The sequence below is a fragment of the Halichoeres trimaculatus genome, unplaced genomic scaffold (assembly GCF_033239565.1).
Source record: "Halichoeres trimaculatus isolate MK-OKI-2021-1 unplaced genomic scaffold, fHalTri1.1 fHalTri1_scaffold_12, whole genome shotgun sequence".
In the NCBI taxonomy this organism is placed as follows: domain Eukaryota; kingdom Metazoa; phylum Chordata; class Actinopteri; order Labriformes; family Labridae; genus Halichoeres; species Halichoeres trimaculatus.
This window is the reverse complement of record NW_027437190.1, coordinates 34,145,389-34,153,584: the sequence shown is the minus strand read 5'-3', so window position 1 is coordinate 34,153,584 and position 8,196 is coordinate 34,145,389. Positions and strand designations below refer to the sequence as shown.

General features: G+C 39.2%; 1 protein-coding gene across 1 annotated transcript; it reads right to left on the bottom strand.

The window, feature by feature from the left end:
- Nucleotides 1-4,992: 4,992 nt before the first annotated feature.
- LOC141801286 (uncharacterized) lies at nucleotides 4,993-7,743 on the bottom strand. The gene is made up of 5 exons (XM_074684274.1): nucleotides 7,662-7,743; nucleotides 6,885-6,977; nucleotides 5,659-5,835; nucleotides 5,110-5,448; nucleotides 4,993-5,023 (listed from the first exon to the last, which is right to left on the bottom strand). The coding sequence occupies exons 1-5, from the start codon at nucleotides 7,738-7,740 to the stop codon at nucleotides 5,019-5,021; spliced, it is 693 nt and encodes a 230-aa protein (XP_074540375.1). The 5' UTR covers nucleotides 7,741-7,743; the 3' UTR covers nucleotides 4,993-5,018.
- Nucleotides 7,744-8,196: the final 453 nt, after the last annotated feature.

Here is an 8,196-nt window from a genome sequence, read left to right as displayed (position 1 = left end):
TCACTTTAATCCTCCTCTGGTTTTTCCTTTCTTTCCTTCCTTCCTTTCATTTCTTTCCTTTCTTTCTTCCTTCCTTTTGCTTTGTTTCAGATCAAAATAGTTTGAATCCTGTCTTTAAAACATCCTGACATATTTCCCCCACAGCGCCCCCTAGTGGAGAACATGTTCCTTGGTCTGAAGCAGAGTTTGTTGATGTTCACGCAGCAGGTAACACTACAGGAAACTGACACTGATCATCAGGGATCAGAGACACCTGAGGAACAGGTGAGCTGTGGTTCATCAGTCTGTGAGGATGTTTGAGGACACGCAGTGACTGAGTTTTGATTTTGGTATTTTAGGTGATAAGAAGTGTTAAATATCCCTGACTTACAATTCAGTCAGAAAGTCATTTCACATGAACTTGAACACTTTAAATATTCAGACCCTGGTGGACTCATAGGGACAGGACACAGTCAACAAATCCCTGATTTTCTCTGAACACACAAAGTTTCTATCCTGAGAGACACACACACCCCAAAACCTGAGCCCGTCGTCTTTACATCGTCTCTGAATACAACTGGGCGCAGAGTGCTGACAGCGAGATGTGTGTGTATGTCAGACAGAGGAGGGATTGACAGCAGAAGAAGTGTGTGTGTGTGTGTTTAAATTCAGTTAGCAGGCTGAGTGTGAGCGTCAGCTGATCACCAGGACAAGAGAGGAGGTGATGTATGGAGAGTGGGAGGTTATGCAAAACAGAATCCTGACAGGGTGATACAAAGACCAGACACGTAAACGGATCAGGCTCCAGAGCTGGATCTGGATTTATGTTCCTCTTTCATCGCAGCAGGATGAAAAATATCACCGTCTTATCAAAGAGCAGGAAACCGCTGTGGTCACTGCAGGGACACGAGACACAGATGTGTTGGTTGCTGAGTGTCCATGTGGACGGTGTGTGTGCAGTTCAGGATGTTACATAACATCACAGCAGCAGAATAAATGATGGAGACCTCGATACGCTCGACCTTTCTGTCCCTGTCTGTGACTTCCTGTCTGTGACCCCACAGCAGGATGCAGGACCAGGACTAGGACCAGAACGGCCTGTTCAGGTACTTTATTTGTTTCCATCTCGGTCATTTGTTAGGCCAAACCCTCTCCAGCCGAGAGTCAAACTCGCACTATCACCCATGGACGCCAAGATGCATTTGTTTAGGAAGCTACTACTTTACTTTTTCATGACACCTTTTCCAAAGATGCGACTCTGTGGGCTGAGATGTGCCACAAGAAAAACAATGATTCAAAATTGAGTTGGAGGTTTGAGACTTAATTTATTTTGCTTTAGCCAACTTGAAAAATTCAACTGTCTGTATTCTTCAAAGTCAAAAATACAAAATGAAATGTTGACCGAATCTTTGGAGGAGGATCACTTTTTTTTGGATCCACTGTAGAGCTCATCATAACCCCTCAGAGGAGCTGATAACATCCAGTCAAGATTCATTGGGCTCTCTGTCCATCAGAAACACTACAATAACACCCTCCAGTGGTCACAAGTGGTGTTACACTTGGTATATCATATGGTAGCCCATTTCCGACAGTTTAATAAATAAATAAATAAATAAATAAATAAATGAACAAACAAATAAATGAATAAATAGATGGATACATAAATACATGAATGAATAAATAAATAAAGGAATGAATAAAGAAAGAAAGAAAGAAAGAAATAGATAAATAAATAAATGAATAAATAAATAAATAAAAAAATGAATGAATAAATGAATAAATAAATGAAGCCGAACTTATAAGATAATGAATTCATAATAATGACATAAAAAACAAAAATTATAGGATAAAAATAGAAAACTATGAGACATAGAGTCAGAATTAACTCAATTGCACAGATTCTCAATGTACTTACAATCAATTTCTTTATCATACTAAACAGCAGATAGACTGACTTTACCCCCCACAAATCATACACCGAAACGTGCGGTTTGATGGGGAATGGTGTGCTATTACTTTTTTTGTCATTTTCGTCCCATCTTTGGCTGAGTTATAAAATATTAATATATATATATATATATATATATATATATATATATATATATATATATATATATATATATATATATATATATATATATATATATATATATATATATATATATATAATATAATATAATATAATATAATTATAAATTATCTAAATATTTTCATTATTTACTCAGGTACATTTAACATTGTTTTTTTTTTTTCGTTGCCAGGCGCTGCCCAAGTAGCTGCCTGTTGCAGCAGCTCTCTCGTCTTTGTCCGTTTCTTGTAGTTTTTTCGTCTCTTTTTCGTCATTTTTGTATTTGGAGTGGATCATCACTTTGTACGGTTCATTGTTGGTCACGGACACCAAACTTTTTGTGGCTTCAGCGATATTTTAATAATTTTTCTCCTGTGTTTGTCTGGAGATCCTACATGTAACCATGGCTACTTTGTTTACATGTGAAATTAGCTGTTAGCAGCCTGTAGCATGTCAATGCTAACTAGTGTAAGGCTTGATGATTTCCCTCAAGGTGAGGAGGAGGAGGTGAGGACAACGTGCTGGTTCTCAGGTGTGAGCTAAAAAGTGATGACATGGACCTGTCCTTCCATCCATTGTTGTTGGTAACGTGGGATCTATCTCAGGTGGGATGGATGAGCTAGCTGTGCTAACCCAGGGGCAGAGGGGCTGCCGGAGCTAACACCAGACACCAACACCACATTGGAAGAGCTTCACCTGCTGTGAGCAGACAGGATCCAGGAGACAGAGACTGAACAGACTGCTGAAGAAGCTCAGTCCTGGACCCTGTGGAGGTGGAGGCTGGCTGACTGGACAATGATGGACAAGCTGTCAGCATCTATTTTCTTATGGAGCTTTTTGCACTTTCAATACACTTTCTTACTTTTGTTTTCTTGATTGCTGCTGTGACTCCTGAATTTCCCCTCGGGGATAAATAAAGTACTTTTCTATTCTATTCTATTCTATTCTATTCTATTCTGTTCTATTCTATTCTATGTTCTCATGTACTGATTGGGGGTTATGGGCTGTGCAATGAGCCACTCTCCCCCATGTACCATGACATGTAGATGTATATTCATGACATATTGTTTTGGCGCTGGAGTAGTGAAGATTTGGAAGTGTGTACACAAAGCCCGCATGGCTGTGCATGAGGTGATTTTGACCCCAGTAAAATCAGAAATAAGAAGTGTTTGGTAACGTCAGTCCAAAATAAGGTCCGGTGATATCTGTGTTTCTGAACTATTTCACTGTGTGTGATGAAAGCCCGGCAGCTGCCGCCTGAGCCCCTCTCATGATTTTTCATGTCTAGTTCTTTCTACTATCTCATAATTTCAACTTTTTTATTAACTGGCGGAAATGGGCTTCCATATTAGCATTACCAGTCTTCATGTTAACCTTTTTAGCTGGTGTGGTCTACTTACACATGGTCAACCCATGTGAACAGAACAGGTTTCTGGGGGAGCTGAAGTCATGTGGTTTTTCTCTTCAGCCTCTGCCTCGGAGCAGGTGCAGTTTCCTGTCCTGAGGTTTGGCTGTATGATTCAGAATAAAATGACGATGAAAGGACTTTAACCCATGCAGGTATACTCCAGGTCTGAATTTAATTTAATGATTTAAATGAGAATAGAGAATACAGATCAGATCTGCTATCCTCCTGTCGTCTGCAGGGATCTTCAGCTGCGTTAAACATGAGTGAAGGTCTCTCAGACCTCTAAAGCCACAAAGAGAAGGAAGTGAGAGGGAAAATGCCCCGTGGTGTTATTTATTCAGGTCATTTAGTGGCTTTTCTGGCACCACCTCTCTAAAACCTCTCAGTTTTTCATGCATGCCTTTTCAGATTTGCACAAAGCTTTGTCACCACAAACATCCTGTTGCTGTCTGGCACGATGAAATGAATTTTCCACAAACTGTTTGGTTATTTGTGACTGACCCAAAAAGTATTAATAAGCCCATCTTTAGTCCCCAGGGGACGTGCTGAGAAACAAATATCTTCATAAGCAGTAACACATGTTCCTTTTCTCTAAAATTATTTCTGAACTTGTTAATGGGAAATATAGACCGGACAAAAACAGACACAGGACTTCACTGATTCCATGTAAAGGTCTTTATACAGATCGCATTTTCTTACATCTCAACTACTAGAATGTCATGGATAAGTGTACTGATTTTAACAGGTTGGTGAAAAAAGTTAACTCATATATAGATTCAGAATGAAACACAGTGAAATATTTCTATAGATAGATAGATAGATAGATAGATAGATAGATAGATAGATAGATAGATAGATAGGTAGATCACAGCAGGTGAAGCTCTTCCAATGTGGCCTTGGTGTCTGGTGTTAGCTCTGTTAGCCATGTCTGTGAATAGCACGATGCTACTCTGCCCTCTGGTATTCCCTCTGTTGCTGGGTTAGCACAGCTAGCTCGTCCATCTTACTGGAGATAGATCTTACGTTCTCAATAACGATGGATGGAAGGACAGGTCAAACCAGCACGTCGTCCTCACCTCCTCTTCCTCACCTTGTGGGGAAACATCTGGCCTAGCACTAGTTAGCACGGACTTGCTACAGGCTGCTAACCGCGGATTTCACATGTAAACAATGCAGCCATGGTTACATGTAGGATCTCCACACAAAAACAGGAGCAAAACTGGTAAAAATATCACTGAAGACAAAACCCGTTGGGTGTCCACGACCAACAAATGAGCCATACAAAGGAATGATCCACTCCAAATACAAAAATGACGAAAAAGAGATGAAAAAATTACAAGAAATAGACAAAGAAGAGAGAGCTGCTGCAACAGACAGCCACAACCAACAGGGTGGCGCCTAGCAACAATATATGCATGTATATGTATATGTATATATATGTGTGTGGGTGTGTGTGTGTGTGTGTGTGTGTGTGTGTGTGTGTGTGTAATGTTTTTATACATGTTTTATTTTTATATAAAAAGGACAGTAACTGCTTCCAGGATTCATAGCTCAGTCTGAAGGTCAATCTGCAAAAAAAAAGAGTCCAACCAGGCGTCAGTGTTCATCCAGTGTTTCTTGGAGATATTGAAAAAGGTCAAAGGTCACATCTTACCTGTGACAATAACCTCACAGACACGTCCCGCTGTACTTTCTCCATCCCCACATGCAGCGTTGCACTGGTACTGACCGCTGTCCTCTATGGTCAGGTGGAGGATCTCTGTCACCACCTGGGTGCTAACGGCATTGCCATCATAACTGGAGTGGCTCACCGTGGTCGAGTACTTCCTGGGGTCGGTCAGCTCAGCATCCTCCTCATCACACCAGGCGACGTGGAGCAGGCCGCAGTGCTCAAAGTTGTACAAGACTTCACAGGTGAGTTTGACCGATGAGCCTCTAGAAGCAGCTATTCTGCCTACACTTGACCGGATTACAATGTTTTTCGGAGAAGACACTGTGAAGAAGATGAAAAAAGAAGTGTTACCTGTCAGTTTCCATAAAAAGCACACCTTGTTTAAATCCTGCCTGATGGCTCCTGATTGTCTGCACCTGAGGAAACAGGACACTCAAGGCAAGAGACACTACCAATATCAGAGTGAGCCGTTTGGTGTTGGCAGAAAAGATATGGCAAAAAGATTTGTTTGAGAAGAGAAAATTATCTCACAGTGGAGTTGTGTTTTCAACTGGTCTTCGAGTTGATTGTTCAGCTCATACAGGAGCCATGCTCTGGCCACTATGTCGCTGTTTTCTTCCAACAGCTGGTCTCTCTCTGAAGTCAGGTTTCTGATTTGCTCGGCAGACATCAGGGAACAGTTTTCGTAGCACTTGTTAGCACATCCACCTTTGAGGAAACAAGGTGAACATACATGAAGAAAGCACCAGTACTCAGTCACATTTTCCTGTGAAAGAGCTGCAATTGTTATTTACAATAAAGCAACCTTCTCAAGAAACTGAGGCTTATTCACTGCCAAAAAAAGTCGATTAATAATCAGAAAATAATGAAATGATCTATACCTGCATTTATTTATTTAATTATTTTTTATTTATTGAATACAGTTTTATTATGGGGAACTAAATGTGTTCATTTTTTGACCCCATTGGAGAATTTATTTATTTATTTTAGGGCTGTCATTTTAACATGTTAATTAGATTAATTAATTACACCGCAAATTAACGCGTTATAAAAATTAACGCCGATTAATCCGGATCCCAAACCCGCGAGGCGTTCAAAGACGCACTTATTTTCAAATGTCTAGCATTTAAAAACCGTTTGTCCTACTTGGAAATAGTGGTGTTCTTGTCAGATTTTCACATTTCCGACGGTCCCTGAATGTATCAAACGTGACGTCAGCAACATGCTTTGAACAACCGTTTGCTCAATTCTGTAAAAAAAAAAATAATTCTACACTTTTTACTGCTTTAATTAAGCCCTGAATGACCGATATTAGTCCTGTATTTAAATCTAAAGAATTCTTTGAAAATTTGCCTCCATCTTCCTAGTGTCATGTTTCAGTTTTGTGTGTTGAGAGCATGTTAAACTGAGAATACTTCACTTTTCTTTGATCCAAGACTTGAAATAAGTGTTTTGTACATAGTTCCTCACAGTTTTTAGCCTTTAGCCCTGGTTCTCCTGACCTCATAGAAGTATAGAAGTTCATATTGCAGTGAAAATTGAGTCCACATCGAGTAAAAATGTGACAGAAGCAAAAACAGGTAAAATCTGTTGTTTAATGTGTTCGTCTTAAATCAAACAACATGAGGCTGTAACAGAATCTAGAAACAAGTTTTACTCTAAAGAGACTTTTGGTGACAGAACCAGTTCAGCCTATTTTAGCAGTTTTAAGATCCACTAAATAATTGAAGGGGAAAAATGTTCAGTGTTGAACTCACCTGAGTGTAATCTGAGTGCTACGTTTAGAGTGGCCTGTACGATGCACAGCACGGCAAAGCTGACTCCGACCAACCAGGGGATTGTTGATCCTCCTACAGCCCAGAAAAACACACGCCAAACCAACAAAGACTCTATGAGTCAGTGGATTACAAGCATTTCATCAAAACAGTTACTTATATATATATATATATATATATATATATATATATATATATATATATATATATATATATATATATATATATATAAATTTTATTTATTTTTTTCGTATTTATTGAAAAAAAAAAAAAAACTCTCAGCCTTAATTTGAGCCGCATTCAGCTGACAAGTCCAGAAAAATGACCTCTAAAGACATAAATGAAGCCCCCATCTTTGTTGCTGGTTACTGTATTACTTTACATTTTCGTATCATGATGGATTCAAAGAATTTAAAAAATAAGAATAAAATGTCATGAGATTAGGTTTTTTGGATTCCAGCTGTACAGATTCTAAAAATAAAACACAAGTAAAGATATTTATGAAATTTGTATCATTAGTTATTTCTCTTTACTTTAAGAAACTGAAAGTTAATTCTTAGTAGGACCTGTCACTTAGGCTTAACATGAACCACATTCAGCTGACAAGTCCAGAAAAATGACTGATTTCAGGATATTAAAAGATAAAAATGATGAAAGAATTGCTCTAAAATCAGCAATGAGGTGAGTAAAATGTTCTTTTTTGAAATAAGAACAATGTCTCACCACAAAAAACTACTGAAGTAGATGAAATGTTTTTACCTGAGCAGCTTTCCTCTCTTTGTGTCCCCGTGTTCCTCCTCCTACGAGCAGGTGAGCTGTAATCATGCTCTGTCTCCATTCTTCAGCTCTGGAGGAGCTGCTGTTACCTGCTGCCTCTCTGCTGTCTGAATGCTGACTCTGCTGTTGTTACACCTGATGATGATGATGATGATGATGATGATGATGGCACCACCTCCATAAACCAATGCAGAAAAACTGACACAACAGAGCTCTGCTGATTCTCCACAGGGGGGCGCTGTTTGCTTCATCATGCAGTCCTAACGACATGCAGAAATTCAAGCAGACCTGTGTCTTTACAAGTCCTGGTTTCTGTGGCACCCTGAACCCCCTGCAGTTTTCCTTCAGGAGGTCCAACACAATGGTCTTCAACCTGCAGCTCTTTGACTCACTTTGCAGTGGCTTCTTGTAGCTTTGAAAAATATTAATGAAATAAAGAATTTTTTTTTTTTCACAGAGGGTATTAACGATTGAAGACACTGACACTAAATAAAAATAACTTTTTTGTTTTGGTGGA

Coding starts and splice junctions, on each gene's coding strand:
- LOC141801286 (XM_074684274.1), bottom strand. CDS start 7,740: ATGGAGACAGAGCATGATTACAGCTCACCTGCTCGTAGGAGGAGGAAC. Junction 6,978..7,661: donor AAGAGAGGAAAGCTGCTCAG/GTAAAAACATTT, acceptor TCTGGGCTGTAG/GAGGATCAACAATCCCCTGG. Junction 5,836..6,884: donor AGCACTCAGATTACACTCAG/GTGAGTTCAACA, acceptor GTTTCCTCAAAG/GTGGATGTGCTAACAAGTGC.